Source organism: Kogia breviceps, chromosome 16 (assembly GCF_026419965.1).
Source record: "Kogia breviceps isolate mKogBre1 chromosome 16, mKogBre1 haplotype 1, whole genome shotgun sequence".
Lineage (NCBI taxonomy): Eukaryota > Metazoa > Chordata > Mammalia > Artiodactyla > Physeteridae > Kogia > Kogia breviceps.
The window spans coordinates 18,809,499-18,831,190 of record NC_081325.1 but is presented as its reverse complement, the minus strand read 5'-3'; the positions used below and the strand labels follow the sequence as shown (position 1 = coordinate 18,831,190).

Here is a 21,692-nt window from a genome sequence, read left to right as displayed (position 1 = left end):
TCCATCTTGCAAAACTGAAACTCTGTACCTATTAAACAATAACCCCTCATACAATTTCTCCCAGTCCCTGCCAACCACCATTCTACTTCCTATGAATCTGACTACTCCACGGACCTCATGTAAATGGAATCATACAGTACTTGTCCTTTTGTGACTGGCTTATTTCACTTAGCATAATGTCCTCAAGGTTCATCCAAGCTGCAGCATGTGTCAGAATTTCCTTCCCTTTCAAGGCTGCATATTATTGATTTTTGAGAGGGAAAAAATAACTCTACATGCCTATTTTAACGGATTGCTTTATTTATTAATATGTCACTCTAAACATTACATAAATACAACCTATATAACTAGCGTATTAAACCTTGTTCCAGTAGGAAGTTCAAGAGTACATTTTAGGGCTATTTGAAGAAATACCAATACTTTGGCTTTCATTATTTTATCAGATGAAAAAAACAATTCAAAGAATAGTTTTCATCTCCTGCTATGATTAACAACAAAACCAAGTAGAAAAATAAGAGAGCATATTTAAAAAAAAAACAACACAAGATACTCAAGTACTTTCTGAAAGACTTTTTTCTGTTCTCTTCACTGAAAATATACTCATACAAATTACTCAGTAATCTAATATGAGAAGTGGTTCTTCACCTATTGGGAACTCAGTAAATATTTGTTTAGTGAATGAACTCTCTATGGAAACGGATCTATGTTAATTTGTGCTTTTTTAAAGTTTTTTTTTCAAGTAAGAGCAATAGTAAACTTACTGAAGTTCTTGTTTTGTCCAGATCATAAGCCTATAGACAGTGATTGTTAGAAACACTACCCATCATAGCTAATAATCAAATTAATGTACATTTATCAACCCAATAAGAAAATTATGTTGCAGAACTAATTCTAACCTAATAACTCATTGGGCTTCAATCACTTGCAACATGGTCAAGAAAAGGGGGCTGGGACTTCCGGGTTTGTGTTTATTTCACCCATCCATGAATTTCCATCTTTGGGACCTCAGCCCCCCAAACATACACTTAGAAACACTGCTAACAACAGTAGCTGCAGCATCTCTTCACCCTCTTGTTAACTGGGGTCTGAAAATGGATTCAGTCTCTAAATTCAGATGGAGGGCCTTCCAAACATGACACAGCTCACTAAAGGAGCTCCCACAAGTGGAAATGAGCCCGTGGGCCAGAGAGTAGAACAAAGCTTTGCTCTTGAAGCGCGCTCAACAGGCACACATGACAAAACTCAGAGCTGCACACTCTTACTTCCCGAAGTCACATCACATAGCCAGACCTAAAAAACGCCTTCATAGTTTAGATCCTTTTTCAAAGTTACCTAACACAATTAAAAGGAAAGGAAAATCAAATGTGAAAGCTGGTGACATTTCAAATAAGCAAAATGGGTGACAGCATTTGGCATAGATAAAAATCGATAAAAACAAATTGTATTAAGTCCTGTAAGAAACTTGGTTTTAAGAACCACTTAATTGGAGTCAGACGTAGCAGATCTGATGATTCAGCAACCACAATTCAGGAAGGTAAAAGTATGCTCAATATATCACTATTTTCCTCTTATATGATTAGCATGTATAGGAGAAAAGGTGGGGGCATTTAAATTTGGGTTCTCCAATTTAACATTAATAAAACGCTGTTAGTAGTGGAGACTCTGAGTCATAAAATATCCACTTTCACCCAAATGAAGTTTCTTTCATTATCAAGTTTTCAAAGATAGTTCTACATTACCACTCTTTATATACTTAAGTCTTAAGAGAAACCCTGACTAACCTAGAAATTCATCTTCACATAATTATCATTTCAATAGGCTTATATGAAATTGAATATTATTTTGAAGTTTAAAAAGTCATCAATAATGCAAATTACACAAACAAAAGCCTCAGACAATCTTAACTATTCCTTCACAGTGAGGCTACTGAACTAGCAACTAATGTAGCCCTTCAACAAGCGCCCAAGTCAGCATCTGTCATTCCCAGCGGGGCCTCCACATCTCTCACAGTTGGCGTCAAAAGGGTTGTTGATATGCAAGCCAGGAGACTTGCCCCAAAGCCCCCTTTCCAACTTCAGGAGGTCCTCTAATCAAAACCAAACCAAACAAAAACAAACAACCAGCTAGACTTTCACCCTTTTACAATGTCCCAGCCAAACGTTAAGGTCACATTTAAAATACACACATCTGGAAATAAACGTTGTTTAAAATGGGTTCAGGAAAAGCCGTATACCCTTTCTGTATCCCTACGCAGAGAACTTAACTCCATGTGAGCAAAACAACCCGATGGGCTCTTTTACCTGCAGAATGACATCACCCATAGAGCACAACGACACACCATCACCAGCCCCAGAGCACTCACACAAAACCCAGCAGTCTTGGGCTTCAGTTCTTAAAGGCTCCACATTTACTGGCTTTAGCAATGAATTCCTTTAGCAGAGGGCCATCCATTTGCCAAAATGCTGCAGTCTGTGTAACTTCTGTCAAATGATTGATGCAAAACTTAAAGCAGAATTCTTCTAAATCCTGGACACACACAACAAAGATAAAAACAAGAAGAGGCCTTTTTTAATTAACTTTGAATTACTTCTCTCCAGCTCCCTCACCCTCCCCCAGAAGAGATTTGAGGCCAGAAACCTCAAACTAGGCAAACAAGTGACCCACAGGTACATTTACTCACCACACAGTAAAAGCAATGGTTCCCCTACTCAAGTCTGACTCTTCAACACACACACACACACACACATACCACAGTGTGTGTGTGTGTGTGGGTGATTTCCTCATGGTTATCACATAGTCTAGTCACTCAAAGACATGGTTTTAAAAAGCTGAAAGCAACTTTTGTCCATATCATATGTTTTACCACATTCAAGAAGTCAGAGAAAAGAATTAAGATGTGGGTCATTTGGTCCAAGGAAGAGAAGACTTTAAGGAACAGAAAAGGGATGAAGAGAAATGGTCAACCTAAAGTGACACATTAAAAATAAAACTTCCAAAGACCTTAAATTCACTTTCATGCTCTCCTGTATAAAAATGCCTTCATTTTTAAAGCCACAAAGAATAATATACTACAACTTCTACCACGCTAATTTCTCGGATAGTCAATCCACAAAAGAATAGTCACAGAGACTTGACTTTTCAGTTAGACAAATGGAAGTTACCAACTACCAACATTCAGAGGGAGAGTAACATATACAAGTGGCAAACCAGAACAATTCAAAAATCTATTTCTGGGCATCCCTGGTGGCGCAGTGGTTAAGATTCCACCTGTCAATGCAAGGGACACGGGTTCAAGCCCTGGTCCGGGAAGATCCCACATGCCGCGGAGCAACTAAGCCTGTGCAACACAACTACTGAGCCTGTGCTCTAGAGCCCGTGAACCACAACTACTGAGCCTGTGTGCCGCAACTACTGAAGCCTGCACGCCTAGAGTCTGTGCTCCACAGTAAGAGAAGCCACCACAATGAGAACCCTGTGTACCGCAACAAAGAGTAGCCCCTGCTCGCTGCAACTGGTGAAAGCCCGCGCACACAACGAAGACCCAATGCAGACAAAAATAAATAAATAAAATAAATTTTTTTAAAAAGATCTATTTCTGGGCTTCCCTGGTGGCACAGTGGTTGAGAGTCCGCCTGCCGATGCGGGGGACGCGGGTTCATGCCCCAGTCCGGGAAGATCCCACATGCCGCGGAGCGGCTGGGCCCTGAACCATGGCCTCTGGGCCTGCGCGTCCAGAGCCTGTGCCCCGCAATGGGAGAGGCCACAACAGTGAGAGGCCCACGTACCGCAAAAAAAAAAAAAAGATCTATTTCTACCTATGCTAAGACATGCTTTCATCTCCAGCAAAACTCTACTATATTGTTGTTGGTCCCTTCAAGCATTGGAACAGGGGCTTCCCTGGTGGCGCAGTGGTTAAGAATCTGTCTGCCAATGCAGGGGACACAGGTTCGAGCCCTGGTCTGGGAAGATCCCACATGCTACAGAGCAACTAAGCCTGTGTACCACAACTACTGAGCCTGCACTCCAGAGCCCGCAAGCCATAACTACTGAAGCCCACGTGCCTAGAGCCCATGCTCCACAACAGGAGAAACCACCGCAATGAGAAGCCCGTGCACCGCGATGAAGAGCAGCCCCCGCTCGCCACAACTAGAGAAAGCCCGTGCGCAGCAACGAAGACGCAACACAGACAAAAAATAAATAAATTTTTTTTAAAAAAGTGGAACATATTTATTAAATCAATTAGGTACGTGGAATGTACACAAAGATGAAGTCTAATAGCTCAGTTTGTAATGTGGCCAGCAATACTGAAGGTCAGTACTCAGGGTTCTGTCAAACTAGGATCTCAACAACTGTTAAACTGTAGGGTCTTGGCTTTGTGTTTCCCAGCCACCACAAAATGAGAATTTTAGGCAGGGTGGGGAAGGGCCGTGTCCCCATACAGAAACACCCCTTTCAGACCCCTGCAGACAAATACTTCCTTATTCTAAGAGTCTCTTGTCCCTCCCCTCCAGTCATATAATCAGTAAGAGATAAACCACATTTAATGTCTCTCAGCCAGCTACTGTCAGAGTTTTATTCTCCAGATAACTGAAAATGCATTTAAAATGTTAGCACAATACCTGAATCCATGTTTTTTAATAAGAGATTCCCAGCGGGGTGAATGGACAGCTGAATGCTCGGGTGTATTACAATAAACTAAAATGTTAAACAATAGAAAACATTCTCTCTCTCACATTATTATTAAAGAAAAAGCACTACTCCTGGTATCATAACCCAATGGTTAATAAATAGCTCTAGGGACTAAATTATATCCCATGGAAAGATGAAAGTCATATTTTAATCTTGTTTATCAAAAACAGAAAACTAGTTTATCTACATCTAACTTAGGAAGAAGGAGCCAGTCACAGAACAAAAAGTTCTTCAAACCATGTAATGTATCAGATAAGGATCTTTAAATATTAAGTTTTAATTATATAATTTCAAAGGAGAAAGAGAGGGCACTAAATTCTGACACTGCAAAACCTTACCACTTCTATATCTGCTTATTTGGAATTAAAGATCTTTGTAGTATAATGAAAAAGTGAGTTTATTCAGTTCACTAACTGTATAGATTACCTTGAGTATAAACTTTTAAGAACTTTTTTATATAGTACAGGTATACAAATGGTGCTTCTAATTACAAATCAGTTCATATACCTATGAAAATAGTTTTATCCAACTGCCTTCCCTTCCCCTCCAATTAGTTTGGAAAGATTTCTCAGTACAGTTGATACTTGAGAAAGACAGGGGTTGGGCTTCCCTGGTGGCGCAGTGGTTGAGAATCTGCCTGCCAATGCAGGGGACACGGGTTCGAGCCCTGGTCTGGGAATATCCCACCTGCTGTGGAGCAACTAGGCCCATGAGCCACAATTACTGAGCCTGTGCTCTGCAGCAAGAGAGGCCGTGATAGTGAGAGGCCCATGCACCGTGATGAAGAGTGGCCCCCACTTGCCTCAACTAGAGAAAGCCCTCGCACAGAAACGAAGACCCAACCCAGCCATAAATAAATAAATAAAATTTTTTAAAAAAAGAAAGAAAAGAAAAACACAGGGGTTAATCCAAGTGTAATTAATAGTTGGCCCTCCACAATCGCAGGTTCAACCCACCGTGGATCGTGTAGTACTGTAGTATTTACTATTGAAAAATATCCACATATAAGTGGATCTGTGCAGTTCAAACCTGTGTTGAGCAAGGGTCAACTGTATTCAACAAATGTTTAACGGTTTCAAGAATACTGAAAATAATCTAAATCTGGGTTGTTTAAATAACTAATTACACCTTGGATAAGGCAGAACTTGGGAACAGGAAGCACTGAACACACCTGAAGAGAGACACTGGAATTTGCACGTTCATCTGCCTGAACCAGAGCGTGGCACAGCCAAGCACATTCACTTCGCAACCTGAGCCAGTGTGCTACTGATGTTGACGTGTGGATTAGATTAACACCCTTCTGATAATTCTTAAATACTATAAAAACCTACATGATCTGTTCACCTCACTCTGCAAACAATCAGATCTTCAATTGCCTAGAAGAAAATGCAACTCTTACCCAACTAATAAGTCAACTATAACAGGACTGCTGGGCTTAAAAAAAAAAAAATTTCTAAGAAGGATGGGAAGGAACACTTGACCAGCAGATGAAAAAAGTTCCTAAGAGTCTCTTCTCAAGGCCACGGAATAAGGAAGTGGGGAGGGGGTAAAAATCAAGGAGTCTAATATGGTATTCTTGGTGTTTTAGAAACCAAAGTCCATGTTTATGACATTCTGTGGTGAAATTATTGTAAAGTGGTTCGGAGGCAAATCAGATATCAGATTTGTTATAATTAGTAAGGAAGATCAAAATAAAATATTACTATTCTAAATTTACAAATTTGCTCCAGTCTTTAAGCATTTAAATTAAATTATTCCAATCACTATACACACTCTGAAAATAAGTTGTTTTGCCTTTCCACAGATTTTCTTTAGAAACAAAACGCAGAGAATTGATGGTCTTAATATCCACATTTTAAAAATGCTAATGCAGCCTTCAACGGAGTTCTTATCCAGCCTTAAAACCTAAAATACATGAGAGTGCTAAGACTTCCTGTGGAAGGACACTTGGCCGAGACCTCTGTGTCACAGGCCACTCTTGAGACACATTTCAGATGGCAGATACCAAGAACCACACCTAACTGTCCAAACGTGTTGTTAAAATAATTAGATAACAAAACCCAAACACTATAAGTCTTGAATTCACTTGATAGTATAGCTGACCCTTGAACAACGCAGGTTTGAACTGCACAGGTCCACTTACCCAGGATATTTTTCAATAGTACATACTACAGCACTACAGGATCCAAGTTTGATTGAATCCGAAGATGCGGACGAACCAGGGATATGGAGGGCTGACTGTAAGTTATACGTGATTAACCCCTGCACTGTTCAAGGGTCAACTGCATATCAAGTACAAAATATTCCACATCAAAGTAGGTTTTGATTTTGTTTTTTAGAATGTATTTAAGTGTCTCACTATACTGGAAAAAAATTTTAAAGGTGCCTTCTCTCACTAACCAAAAAGTATTTTACAGTCTACTGATCACAAAAAACTTTTAATTTAATCCCTTGAAAAAAGAAATAAATGCTGACCATCTGGCTTTAGCACGTTTTCCAATACTCACATCCCAAATCAATTTTGGAATTAGATTCCTGGCTCATATTTATTGCTTCCCACCAAAAGCAAAATTTTAAGACACAGCTGCTCAGAAGGTAGGATTTTCTGGAAAGTTCTCTACTCTGGTTAAACAAAAAACATTCCCCAACTGTTTCTTCTAATGTTCAAATAGACAGAAAACAAAAATCTCCTGAAAAGAAACAGTATAAATAGAAGCATTTCAAAATGTTTATAATGTGATCAGAACTATCACGAGACAATGTTTTATATGCATTTTCTCCCCTGATGTCAATACTTATTCAGATTTGTACTAGAGGAATATAAGTGCTCCTTCTCCAAGTCCTTCTTTACTTTATAAAAACGTGCAGAAAGTTTGACAATGCATTCATAATGCCAGGATTCCACAACAATTAGCTTACTTTTTAAAATCTCCACAACTACTGAGTCAATACATTTTTGCTCTTTTTATGTATGTCCATTTGCTTCAAAATTCTCTTGTCAAAAGGAGGCATGGAGGAACCACAGCAATTTTTATAGCAAAGAGTAGAAACATGAGAGGCAGGTAGTCTCCATCCTCCCAGCATTTCAACCAACAGAGTGAAGGGAAAGTCAAGTAGGGTCCCCAAGTTCAATGTCTGAAAACAACGGATTTTGCAGCTAATTTCCAATCTGTCTTAGGAGCAGCTTCCCATCAACTAATAGATATAGTAAATGGGTTTTATTTTTATATTCTAGAGACTTCATTTATTTACTTTCTACAGTAGACTTTCTACAGTCTACAGTATTAAGGAAATAAAACATTATAATCGACTACATTAGTCAATTATATAACTCCCAACATAATCAAAACCATACAACCCAGAGAGAAGGCTTTTTGCCTTCTATTTTCTAATTTTTCTACAGTGAATGTGTAATATTTGCGGGGTTGTGAGTTGTTGTTTGTCTTTACATTTTTTTAAAAAAGCAGAACTTCATGGTGAGGTGTTTCAAATATTGCACATTCATTCGTTTATTTAACTCAACATACATTTCTGAGTGCCAACTATATGCCCGCACTGTGACAGACTCTTGGGGAAGCACGTGCGTTCGCGGTCTCAGCAAGGGACAGCTTTTAACGTATCTATGCTTGATATGAGAAAAGTGAAAACTAGTGAAAGAAATGATCAACTGGCCTGGGAAGAAGTGGAATAAGGCATTTTCTATAAACTTTCTGGGGTAGATTTTAGCTGAAAGTGAGAAAGAAATTTCCAGCAACTCGAGCCGAGATAGCTGCCTCTGCCCAGGTGGTTCTGATTGGTTTGGGTCAGCAAGATGCTAATCCCAAGAATATGGAACTCATCAGCACTGAGGAGGAGTATGGTGAGACCCAGGAGATTCTAAAGTCAATCGCAAAATGGACAGAAAAGCCATGGACCAATTTAAAATTATTCATCATTGGGCAGAAATAAAATCTAAAGAAATAGCATTTCTAATAAAGATGTTCACGATGACAAAGAAAGGGTAGGAAGAAAAAAAACTATATTTCCATTTCCCATTAGAAATGATTGACTTTGATCATTCCATCTGTTGAAAAGGTCACAGAGAAAATCAGCTATATCTGACCTTACCAAATATTTATAATCATAATATAATCTGAAATAAAGATAGGATACATTTTGAAAATGCAAGACATAAGAATGGTCCATTTCGATCCCCAAATGTGACGAAGATGAAGTCTATCCACCACATCTCCAAGGCCACAGCTGCAGATCTTTGCAGATGTCTGGTAAATTCCCTCATACCAGGTAATCTGCCTCATCATATGATGACAAAATACCTATAAGAAAGACTAACTGTGCCATTTAGGGTGCACACCTTAGCTAGACATCTGTAACTCCAAAACTCTTGCTCTTTGACTTTTATTCTCCATGAATATGTAAAACCAACCATACCAGCCTTTAGTTCACTAAGTATCCTTCACATGGTACAATCTTCATTCAGTTCAACAAAGATTATCATGTGCCAGGCACAAGGCACACAGATGAATGAGATACAGTTCCTGCTCAGAGGGAGCTTACAATCTGAGGATATTGTGGCTCTTAACTTAAAGAAAATGTACATAAATATCCAAAACACAAGACTCCCAAAAGCCCATTCATTCAGAGACTCTCTAGAGATCCATCAATCAATCCAATATAAAAAGCAAACAAACAAAAAGGAGTCCAGAGCAAGCTCTTCACCCACGAACAAACGTGAGTGATAATTAGACGATGATAGAATTTCAGAGCATACACAGCTATAAATCACAGGGCAGCCTTGGTTTACGACAGGGGAGAGCTGGGGAGACAGCAAAGTGAACCTTGAGAAAAATATATTAAGCTGACCTGGAGAAATACTTGAAACTAAAATATGCTGTTGGTTAGTCCCATTAAGTATGGCACTTTATATTCCAACCTGAAGTATAGCTTCTGGGACTTCAGTTAGCTTCCTATCTTAGGTAAAAATATAAGTAGAGAAACAACCATTTTTGACACTATGAACAGAGAATAAAGCAAGCCAGATTTCATTTTTTAGGGGTCAGTCAGTTCAATGATTCCCTACATAGAAGTGCAGTTATACTCATCGCGCTTGTCTCATACAAGAATGCGGGAAAACGTGCTCACGGGATGTTAAGGGCGGTTTGTGCTTCTGCTTATTATTTTATGTTACCTCTGCATCGTATCTGACCGCAGCAGAGAACAATGAAAAGGCATTCTCCACAGTGATTCCTCGCTTGATAATGTGCTGACAAAGTTTCTTCAGTCTGTTTTCACAGTAAGACGTCGCTAAATCCAAAAGACCTAAAAGTAAAATGTGGAAAGCTTAATTGAGGTTACAATAATTTCCAATAATTTATAAATATATATATTTCATTTTGGTGAAGAGTTATGTAGATAAATCAGCAGAAGCTTCTTAGGGAATAACACTCTGAATTTTATTAAATAAATTCTCTTTTTCAGTTCATCCCTTCCCCACCTCCCAAACATACCTCTCCTATACTCACTTTATACAATTTCTTCCGCAGTACAAAGGAAGGGGAAAAAAATTGAATTTCCCCCCTCATTTTGTTTCCAAAATGATACGCTAAATCCATTAGCAACTTATACTTCAGTATTAAAAAAGTAAAATAAGACCACAGTCATATATAGTGTACATAATTATTAACCATATCTATATAATACTATATTTTAAAATTTTTTTTATTGAAATACAGTTGATTTACAATGTTGTATTAATTTCTGCTGTACAGCAAAGTGACTCAGTTATACACAGGTATACATTCTTTTTTATATTCTTTTCCATTATGGTTTATCCCAAGATACTGAATATAGTTCCCTGTGCTATACAGTAGGACCTTGTTGTTTATTCATTCTATATGTAATAGTTTGCATCTACTAACCCCAAACTCTTTGAGTCCATCCCTCTCTCAAATACAGGACTACTTTTTAAAGGCATTTACTTCAAATCTTAAAAACCAATAAACCTGAAACTTTTTACATTTCAATACTGTAAGAATACAGGGAGTTATATTTTTGACCCTGTGCCCTGGCCAGTCCCAACATGGCTGGTACCTATAGCATCTTCAGGCGGCAGGTCCACTGTATCTGTGTAGAGGTACTGGAGAAAGGCACGGTACACTGGGTAGGAAAACTGGTCTATTTCTATCACCTCCTTCATGTCCTCATTCCAATAAGACTGGAACATGGATCGAAAGTGCTCACACCTAAAATGGAACAGCAAAAGTTACCTAATTAAGTTGATGAAATCAGGGATAAACAAATATTACAGGTATGCTTAACTACTAATATTTGAGTAGTACTGGGTTGGCCAAAAAGTTTGTTCGGGTTTTTCCATAAGATGTTATGGAAAAGCCCAAATGAACTTTTTGGCCAACCCGATACATTCATTCCATGTACAAGGGCTTTTACATTCACCTTTTACGTACACTCACTTTCATTTTTTATACTGCCTATTAAATAGTAAGAATTATACATGGAGCCTAGAAGTACCTACCACTTCAACAGTACCACTGTTTGCATTTGATAGACCCCATTCAGATCAAGTTTTTCTGCTTGCTTGTTTTTTTTTTTTTTTAATGTTGTATAGAAGGGCATTTTAAACAATGAAATTAAAAGAAATTCAGAAATGAGTATTCAAACTTTTGATATATGTTCATGTCTTTCAAATGATTCATGTTTTGTGTGTTATGTAATCAGCATATTCTTAAAACTGTTTTAAATGTTAACTGAATTATATTTAAGAGGATTTTTTTTCCATTACCTTACATGACAATTTTCCTTCTTTTCTGACTCATCTTCAAAACAGCCACCACCCCTATTTTGTTCCTTTGCTCTGACCTGCTCCCCTCCCCTCTCCTCCCAAGCCTGTTACCAATTTATTTATAAAACACATTCACTAGAATAGTCACATATTTCAAGAAAACCTAAATAGGTCTTTTTGTATTGTATTTCATACACAAATCCAACTATATGAGGAACCGATTTCTTTCTATTTGTTTATTTATTATTTTTGGCTACATTGGGTCTTCATTGCTGCACATGGGCTTTGTCTAGTTGCAGCGAGCGGGGGCTACTCTTCGTTAAGGTGCGCTGGCTTCTCATTGTGGTGGCTTCTCGTTTCAGCGCACAGGCTCTAGGTGCGTGGGCTTCAGTAGCTATGGCACGCGGGCTCAGCAGCTTGTGGCTCACGAGCTCTAGAGCACAGGCTCAGCAGTGGTAGTGCATGGGCTTAGTTGCTCCGCAGCATGTGGGATCTTCCCAGACCAGGTATCGAACCCATGTCCCCTGCATTAGCAGGCGGATTCTTAACTACTGCACCACTAGGAAAGTCCCTATGAGGAACTGATTTCTGAATATTCAATTTTCTTCAAGTATAACATACTTTATAATTTCTTTAAAATCACCTTTTCAAGTCCTTTTAAAATGAGTTACACTAGAAACACAAAAATACTTTCAATATCCATTCAGAATACTAAAAAGAATGGCTCCACTTACAGGGGAACTTACCTCATTTGGGAAGTAAAAAGATGCAGTTGTCTAAGAAAGAACTAACAGATGAAATCGGTCCGAAAACTATACAGGAAAGGAACAGACTGGATGGCCACAGGTTCACAGAAACACTTCCCGTTCACCTTTTCAGTTAATACTTTGGTGCAGATACTTACTCCCTTAAAGTAATGAATGACATAGCTTTTCGGTTCCTTAAAACTTGTTATTTTGTAAATAAGTATTTAACTACATTTTCAAAAAAGACTTGTAAGTGGCTAGTTTAACTGTCAATGGTCTGATTTTATGTGCCTCTTTCTCTGTAATGGCAGCCTCAGTGAGCAGTGGTCCAGGTACTAATAAATACAAAGTTCCCTCACATTTATATAAAGAACTCCTGCCATTTACTATATTTAAAAACATTTCTTTAATTGGGAATTAGATGTCTCTCAGGGCTAGGAAGTCCAGTATTCCTATGAGTTTTCTGCTTATGGAAAATGAATCTTTAATTGAGAGTAAAAAAAGATCTATCGGCTTTTCACTGATAATCTTTTGTATTTTCTTAAACCTTATATACAAATTTTGTGAGCAAAATAAGTATATTCACGATCTCCTTCATTTGAAAAACAATACAGAAAAACACTACATTACACGTTCTCTAAAAGGCACATTAGTGCACACACACACAAACACACACACGTAACATGCTAAACTCTTCATAATGAATGGATTGAGCTGTGCCATTTCTCTCTACTACCGAGATTATTTCTTATTAGTCCCCATTTTGTGGAATAACAAAGAAATGGAGATTGTAGAAGAAAGTAAGGTTATTGATGACTCTAAACTCATGAGAAAATACCTGATTTTCAAAACAGCTTTATGGACATGGATATATTTCCCATCAATTCGAAACTTCAGATCAGCAGTTTCTGGACTGTCAAATTCTTTCTTCAGTGACTCTGCAACTGTTAAAAAGTCTTCATGCTCTGAAGGAAATGAGCACATAATACAGGAAGCTCAGGAAACATGTTCAAGCTTTGAAAGACTTCAGAAAGACAATGATTAGCATGATGGATAATGCCATTCGATTTTTTTCAGGAGAGTTCAGACTTTACTCAACAAGTCAATTTCACAGTATTAAATTAAAATCAATGTCACAGAAATTAAATTAAATTTCACAGGCTAATGGGGAAACAAAAAATCAGGGACCCTCATTGGCACTGAATGAAAAAGGTACTATAGACACAAGAGACAATTTTTGTCATCCCCTGAGATGAGAAGGTGATTCTCAGCAGCTGCTGTTACCTAAGTGTCCTAAGTGTATAAACTTCAGAAAAAAATACATATTCGGAAAGGCCAAATACCTGTCTGACATGCTAAGTTAGACATTAAAAACGTGTATTTTTTTTTTTTTTAAAAAGAGCAAGTTATAGATCATCATGATTAGGTAACTATTTCTCTCAAAAATTGAGTGGTGCTCTTCTAAGGCTAAGAATTTATCAATTTTCCTCGACAGAAACTCTAAGGACACCTTTGCTCTGCTTTGGGATAGTTTCAAGGAGTTGGTAAATTTGACTCAAGGAGTCCTAAGAAACAAACTCACCACTTAGGCTAAGAGTTGTGTTCTTTCACAGGGTGACCCTTTTCCCTCGATATCTGGAATCTAAACGTCCTTCTTAACGCTAAAGATTAATGCAGTACAAGCAATAATCCTTACGCACTATCTAAAAGTAGAGCAAATTTACTTAGTAGGAATGTATACTTAGAAAGAACAGCTTTAAAAACCATGAGCACACTGCCTGATAGGAAGGTGTAAGTACATGTAATTCTTTTTTTTTTTTTTTTTTTTTTGGTGGTACGCGGGCCTCTCACTGCTGTGGCCTCTCCCGTTGCGGAGCGCAGGCTCCGGACGCGCAGGCTCAGTGGCCATGGCTCACGGGCCCAGCCGCTCTGCGCCACGTGGGATCTTCCCGGACCGGGGCACGAACCCGTGTCCCCTGCATCGGCAGGCGGACTCTCAACCACTGCGCCACCAGGAAAGCCCTGTAATTCTTATATGTAAGTAGAATTGTGCAATCATCAAGAAAAGTAAAGGCACTTGTACAAACTCATGCAACACTTTCTGTGCTTTCCACGTGTGAACAAAGGGAAAGAGGTAGAAGGAGGCTAACGGGGAAATTTTTAAATTCCAGAGACCCCCGCTGGCACTGAATGAAGGTACCATCGTTTAGGAGACAGATTTCCACATCCCCCCGAGGTGAGAAGGTGACTGTCAGCAGCTGCTGTTACCAGGGCAAGTCTTAGAGGAGGGACAACTGCTAAAAACTAGGCTGCAACTTAACAAAGGAGCTTTCCAAGAGCTTTATTATCAGAATCTCCCAAGGAAATACCATTTGCCTAAGCCCTATTCCCTTAACGTACATCCTCCCCCTACCCTGACAATGCAGAGCTCTCTTGGCTGTGGAGGAGAGGTGGACAAGCTCTCAAAAACCAGGCTTTCCCTGACCCTGTAACCTGAATCCCCAGTGAATGAAAGAAAGGAAATAACTAAGATGGCCAGAGTCCAAGAGTCTAGATTGCTACCAACCTCCCCACTGAAAAAACAGCTTCTTATCAGTGCCTCAACTCCTGCATCTAGTCCTAAGGGTTGGACCATCTTGGTTTCTGGCAACAAGTATAGTACCTCCCTTCAGGGAAGAAATGTTCTTCATAGGTGTGAATTCATCATCCTCTGACTTTCTTCCCGACACTCAGCTGAGATCAGAAACTGAGTGGAAACAAACACTTCTGACTTTTGGTGGGTGCAAGAGAAAGAAAGTCACCTGGGAGGTATATTCAGGGACCATATTTTTTCCAAACTTAATAACAGAAAATATTAGGATGTTTGGTCTGAAAAGAATGTCTTTTCAGGATTAGGATTTTAAAATGCAAGAACCTGAGGGAAGGCTTTTATAAACAGGTCCAGGTTAAGCAGTATATGGGACTCTGAGATGTGTACAGGGTCTATACATACGTGTGATTACGGCCAAAGAGTCCCATTCTATGAACTAAATTTTCTTTGATCACAACATTCATTGCAAAAAAAATACTGTATTATAAAGAACCTGGAAAATTCCATTTGTTTCACTTTAAGTTGAGTAGCAGTTTCACTCTTCCTAAACATACTCTTGCCCCCATGACCATATAGACAGGTCACCTGATGATGGGACAGCTCCAGCTACCTGACACACCCGAGCATGACACATTATTATTATTATTTTTTTTTGTGGTATGCGGGCCTCACTGTTGTGGCCTCTCCCGTTGCGGAGCACAGGCTCCGGACGCGCAGGCTCAGCGGCCATGGCTCACGGGCCCAGCCACTCCGCGGCATGTGGGATCTTCCCAGACCGGGGCACGAACCCGCGTCCCCTGCATCGGCAGGCGGATTCTCAACCACTGCGCCACCAGGGAAGCCCCATGACACATTATTAAAAGACCTTCAATATCCATTGCTGAGCAACCCAAACCCCGTGTCGTCAACAGCTATATTAATTTTCAAGCACAGGGTATCATGACACTTATTTCCTCTGCATCACAAACAAAAGAACGATTTAGAAGAAATACATTGGCAAAAAGGTAGAAATAAACAAGAAATAAAAGAAAGAGATTAAAAATCATCATGTTAATGGCTACTCAGCTTGATTACATTTTAACATTTTCAGTCAACAATGGACCCTTGAAGAAGACAATCTTCAGAAAAGGGACAGATTATATAACCAAAGATCAACCTGAATTCCACTATCCTTTTTTTTTTCTAAGGCCGGGCCGTGCGGCATGTGGGATCTTAGTTCCCTGACCAAGGACCGAACCTGGGTCCCCTGCAGTAGAAACTCAGAGTCTTAACCACTGGACTACCAGGAAGTCCCCCACTATCCTTTATAATACCTCTGTTTTGATCCCCTCCCCCCCCAAAAAAGTATCTGAGATTCACTGAAAGAAAAATAGGAAAGGAAATTGAAATTAACAACTCCACAAAGTTAACAAAACCACAAGTTCTTCATTTTTTTTAAGTTCTTTTTTGGTTCGTGTTATATTAGATTATGTAATAAATTTAATATAACAAAGCACTTAAGAACAGGTTCCTCAAACAGACAATTTGTACATGAACGTTCATAACAGCACTACTCACAAAAGCCAAAAGGTGGAAACCATCCAAATGTCCATCAACAGATAAATGGATAAACAAAATGCTGTCTACATATACAATGGAAGACCACTCAGCCATAAAAAGAAAAGAAGTGCTGACACATACTACAACCTGGATGGGTCTCAAAAGCACTGAGTAAAAGCTAGACACAAAAGGTTGCACATTGTATGATTCCACTTACGTGAAACATCCAGAACAGGTAATTCCATAGAAACAAAAAGCAAATTGGTAGCTGCCAGTGGTTGGGGGAAAGAAAGAATGGGTACAGGGTGTTCTTTTAGGGTGATGAAAGTGTGTTAGAACTTGATATAAATGGTGGTTGCACAACATGGTGAAGGTACTAAATGCCTCTGAATTGTACACTTTAAAAATGGTTTAAAAAATAAATAAATAATAAAAATGGTTAATTTTATGTATGTGAATTTCACTTCAATTAAACTGAAAACACTGACGGGGAGAATATAATAAACCCATGTAATATTCCATAACATTTTAATAAATTGTATTATGCAAATCTAATTGGGGGAAAGGTATTAAAGCTAACGGAGGATAAAACATTTTGAACAGGGCTTCCCTGGTGGCGCAGTGGTTGAGAGTCCGCCTGCCGATGCAGGGGACGCGGGCTCGTGCCCCGGTCCGGGAAGATCCCACGTGCCGCGGAGCGGCTGGACCCGTGAGCCATGGCCGCTGAGCCTTCGCATCCGGAGCCTGTGCTCCGCAACGGGAGAGCCCACAACAGTGAGAGGCCCGCGTACCGCAAAAAAAAAAAAAAAAAACAAAACATTTTGAACCTAAAAAAGCCCACAGCCAGCAAATATGCAGGAACACTGATCAGCTGATGATACCGTTGGCTGGGGGAAGCAGCCCTGAGCTTCCTTACCTATAGACAGGAGGCGCCAGGTGACGGCAGGCGTGGCGAAGCAGGCAAACACGTCGTCGGTGGAGGAGAAGTGGGTGAGGTGAGGCAGGGTCACCGACTGGCCCCGGCACTGGCCCCACATGTACACGTGCCCTCCCTGCGTCTTGGCTGCAGACGTGTGTGCAGAGTGGCAGGCCGCAATCTCTATTACCCTGGGAGAAGTTTTCAGAAAAACGCACGTCATTTCTTTTTCACAGAAGCCCAAGCGTCCCACACAAGGTAAATAAAAAGTTCGTGCTCAGAACACCCCCAAAAGCCCAAGATCCAGGGACTTTAGCTACCAAGTCATACTGACAAAAGCAAAAGAGCAGAGCAAGAGTACTGTGTGTCTCCCTTCCTGGCTGCCCCACTTCTCACGCTAACCTCATTCTGAGTTAGGATGAATAATGCATACTGTTGAGGAAAACCTGGATAAAGGGAATAGAAACCAAAGCAAATGAGGGAAGTGGACACTGGAAAAAAATGTCCTGACAGTTTTGGAGGCTTAGACAGTAGCAAAAAATACTGTATTCAATATACCATTTCCTTACAAATACAACTTTATCTCTCACCCCCTACCAGTGCTCAGAACACTCATTAGGCTGATAGGCACTGGTCCAGGGGTCATGGACTCTGAATGTCCCAATCCAAATGGACATCAAGCCAAACTTACTACATTCGCCGTATGCTTCTTAGGCAGGGTCCCAGAATCAGAAGTCAACATTCTAACACTTACTGGGTAAGGCCTTACAATATGGCTGAACAAACATTAAGCATCTATTCCAGGAACAAATATTAAATCAAATCAATATTTAAACAGATAATGCCCTTTCAAGGGCAGATTTTATTTGTTTAAAAGTTGTTTTAGTTGGCTCAAAAAGACGAGTTTATACTACGCTTTAAATTTCAACATGGTGACAGACCCTACTTTTCTTCCCTACTAAACAGGCAACAAGAAGCTGCAGGGATTATACCCAGATGCATTAACGCCCACCAATCTCAGGCGGTTATCTGAGAAAGCTGTGTAAGGATCACGTCAACTTCACGTTCATTCTGACTGGTACAACACTCCTTTGTTCAAAATGAGAATGTTAATAAACGGAAGAGCTACAAAGCCAAAGAACACAGCGCCAGCACACACAGTCCCAAGTCCCAACGCGCACACAATTGCAAGACATGGTACCGACAAGTTACCTTTCTTTCTCCACCACGATGTGTGCTGGGCTTAGCAGGTTATTTTTATTGCCAGTTCCCAGCTGCCCATACGTGTTAGCTCCCCAGGCATACAGCAAGCCCTCATCAGTTAGTGCTAGAGTATGTGCATAGCCGCAGACAATCTGCAAGTAAATTTAAATGGTTACCATAAACAGGAGAACAGGAAGGGCAGGGAAAACACCTACTTAAAGATTGCAGCCAGCTTCTGCAGAATGCCAATTCATCATCTGGTGTGGACTGACATTCTCTGGAACATTAAAAAAGCATTAGAAAAGCCTATACCTGAGACTACTGGATATTTTAACATTAGGGGGTTTTTTTGTTTTTTTTTTTTACTTATCAAGACCAGTGTGCCAGCACCATGGTCTTGCTTCCCATCATGGGAATTTAGGAAAGATATAATATTAAATGTGGAAGATGAAGGCACAGGGTACCCTTCAAAAAGACTTACTAAAGAGTAAATCTCTGGGAATTCCCTGACGGTCCAGTGGTTAGGAACCCACACTTCCACTGCAGGAGGCATGGGTTCGATCCCTGGTCGGGGAACTAAGAGCCTGCAAATATTCCGCCAAGTCAGAGCAGGGAAGATAGATGGGGACGAGCACCTAAGGGTCCACCATACGTACCTGGTTCACACAAACGCTGTGCAAAGCTGCCACTCTCACGGGGGTCAGCTGATTGCCGTTGTTTCCCAAGCCTAGCTGACCATTGCCGTTGTAGCCCCAGCCGTATACCTTAGACAGAGAAAGGGGGAGAACAGGCTTTTAAAAGTGCTGGTAAGAGGGAAGAGCTAAAAATGCCATCCATCTAAACAAATCCGATACTTTTTTCACTTCCAACACTCACATTCCACTGAAAGTGATCCTACAACTGATCTCCAAACAGAAGACGCTTTAGGGGTAGGGGTGACAGCATCTGGCACTTTCTACTCCATAGTTTACTAGTTGGATAGCCTTGGGCAAGTCATTAACTCTTGTTTTACACATGAGGAAGCTGAGGCTCATTAACAATTACTAAGTACCTACTGTATCTCAGGACGTTGTGAAAGGAACTAGGAATAAGTCTTTGGAAAGAGTTTAACAGGAGAGATGGACACATGCAATTTTTTTGCAGCCAGGTGGCAAGTGCTGTAATAGAAATATAATCAAGGCACTACAGGTAGAGAGGAGAAAGGATTTAGCCACAGAAGAAAGTTTAGGCAAGACTTTTCAGAAAGCAGAAGTCTGAACAGGGTTGAAGGCACTTCAGGGGGAGGGCACAGAATGTGCTGGAGACAGCTGGGGTGGTGGCTGGGGAGAGACTAGAAGGAAAGGTAAGGGCCCAAAGGGCCAAAACACAAACCGAGGAAAGTGAAATGCACCCGTGCATCTCCCACTGAAATATTCCAAAACTGAGATCAACATGACGACATTTGTATTCTGGAAAGATCACGCTGGCGGCAACATGAAGGGTGACTGCGGCGTGTAAGACCAGAGGCAGGGAGACCTAGACGTATAAACTCATCTCCCATCAGCAAATGGGTAAGCTCTGATGAGGGTCCAACGAAGGCGGTGACAGCGGCACCACAAGAGGGGCCAGGAAAGAGGTTAAAGAAGGAGACATAAGAGAATGTGGCAATCCCCTAGATGCCCTAAGCAAAAGGGCGTCATCAGCTGAAAGCAGCAGAGCTGGGCATAGGTTTGACAGCGAGTGTTCAAGGTTTACAATGACCAGCGTGGGACATGGGTAAAGTACTGGTCAGGAACAGACAAAAGGCCTGGCTCAAATCAGAAACACGAGATATGGGTGGCAACACGGCCCATGGCAACACAGGGCAAACAGGCATCGGTGAGGGCCTTTCCAGTCAGGGTGACAGAGGGAAAAAGGGGACGTGGAGTTTAGGGTACTAACAAGAAATGGCTAAAAGCACTTTCAGGGCTTCCCTGGTGGCGCAGTGGTTGAGAGTCCGCCTGCCGATGCAGGGGACGCAGGTTCGTGCCCCGGCGCGTCCGGAGCCTGTGCTCCGCAACGGGAGAGGCCCGCGTACCACAAAAAAAATAATAAGATAAAATAAAAAAATTTAAAAAAAAAACACCATCAGCTAACTTTAAAGAGTGCACATTGCCTCTTGCCTTCTGAGATGGCCTGCACTCTGTCAGTGGAGTGTGTTTCTTCCAGGGCCGCTCTCACTTTCTGAGATGGACCGCATTCTCTCTATGCAATGAGTATCTCTCTAAATAAACCTACTTTCACTTAAAAAAAAAAAAAAAAAAAAAAAGTGCATAGTTCACTTTTTCATCAGAAGAAAGAGGTAGTATTAAATTCTTTTATCTATTACATTAAATCACAAACAAATACCTATAAGCATTGGGCTATTTGGATCTGGCAGAAACACATTAGAACCTTTACTTGAAGATAAATCTTGGAATTTAAAAATTCATAATGAGGAGCAAACAACCTGTGGTTACAACCTCAATCAGTTAACTCTCTATGGGGCTATCAAAACAAAGCACTCTTCCTTCCAGAATCTACCTGGAAAGAAAAGGACATTTCACTGAAGGAGGAGGTAGGAGGAGAGAGGGAGATGCAGACGTGCTCACCTCACCATTGTCCAGGACAGCCATGGACGAGGTCTGCCCGCAGGCAATGCCGACCACCCTCTTAATATGTAAACAGTTTGTAACTTTGCGAGGAGTTGGTTGATTTGCTGTAGACCCTGATCCCACCTGGCCACAGTTGTTATAGCCCCAAGCAAACACCTATACAACAGAAGGGGAAAAGAAAAAGAAAGAAGAGTAAGGGTGAAAATTCTACCTCTAACACACAATAACAATCATGAAATAAAAATAAACCCACTTAATGAGTACTTACAATGTGCTAAATGGTCCTAAGTGCTTTACATGCATTAACCCATCTAATCCTCTTAGTAATCCTGTAAGATGACCCTGGGATAGGTACTAGTATCATCCCCTTTTTATACATGTAAAATAGAAACACAGAGAGGTTGAGTGACTTGCTTGAGAATCCACAGCTAGCAAGCAGAGTTTACTACTAATCTGAAGCCAAGCAGTCTAGCGGCGCTCCTAACCACTATGTTATACTGCCACTATAATTATGGCAGCTGTGTAGGATTTTAATCTGGCATCAATAGGAAATGAGGTATATGCCACATAAGTATGCCACAGTGATATGAAAAAGTCA

The 21,692-nt window shown here is 40.4% G+C and overlaps 1 protein-coding gene across 17 annotated transcripts in view; it reads right to left on the bottom strand.

Moving 5' to 3' along the window:
- Positions 1 to 279: 279 nt before the first annotated feature.
- Positions 280 to 21,692, bottom strand: part of RCBTB1 (RCC1 and BTB domain containing protein 1) — a 63,531-nt gene continuing 42,118 nt past the window's right edge. For all 17 annotated transcript variants that reach the window (XM_067016298.1, XM_059041681.2, XM_067016290.1 and 14 more), the window contains 8 exons: positions 21,092 to 21,250; positions 19,139 to 19,246; positions 18,492 to 18,634; positions 17,280 to 17,470; positions 13,073 to 13,199; positions 10,780 to 10,931; positions 9,878 to 10,008; positions 280 to 2,526 (listed from right to left, as the gene is read on the bottom strand). In XM_067016298.1, the coding sequence (XP_066872399.1) occupies positions 2,386 to 2,526; positions 9,878 to 10,008; positions 10,780 to 10,931; positions 13,073 to 13,199; positions 17,280 to 17,470; positions 18,492 to 18,634; positions 19,139 to 19,246; positions 21,092 to 21,250 (1,152 nt within the window). In that variant the 3' untranslated portion in view covers positions 280 to 2,385. The remainder of the gene's footprint in view (positions 2,527 to 9,877; positions 10,009 to 10,779; positions 10,932 to 13,072; positions 13,200 to 17,279; positions 17,471 to 18,491; positions 18,635 to 19,138; positions 19,247 to 21,091; positions 21,251 to 21,692) is intronic.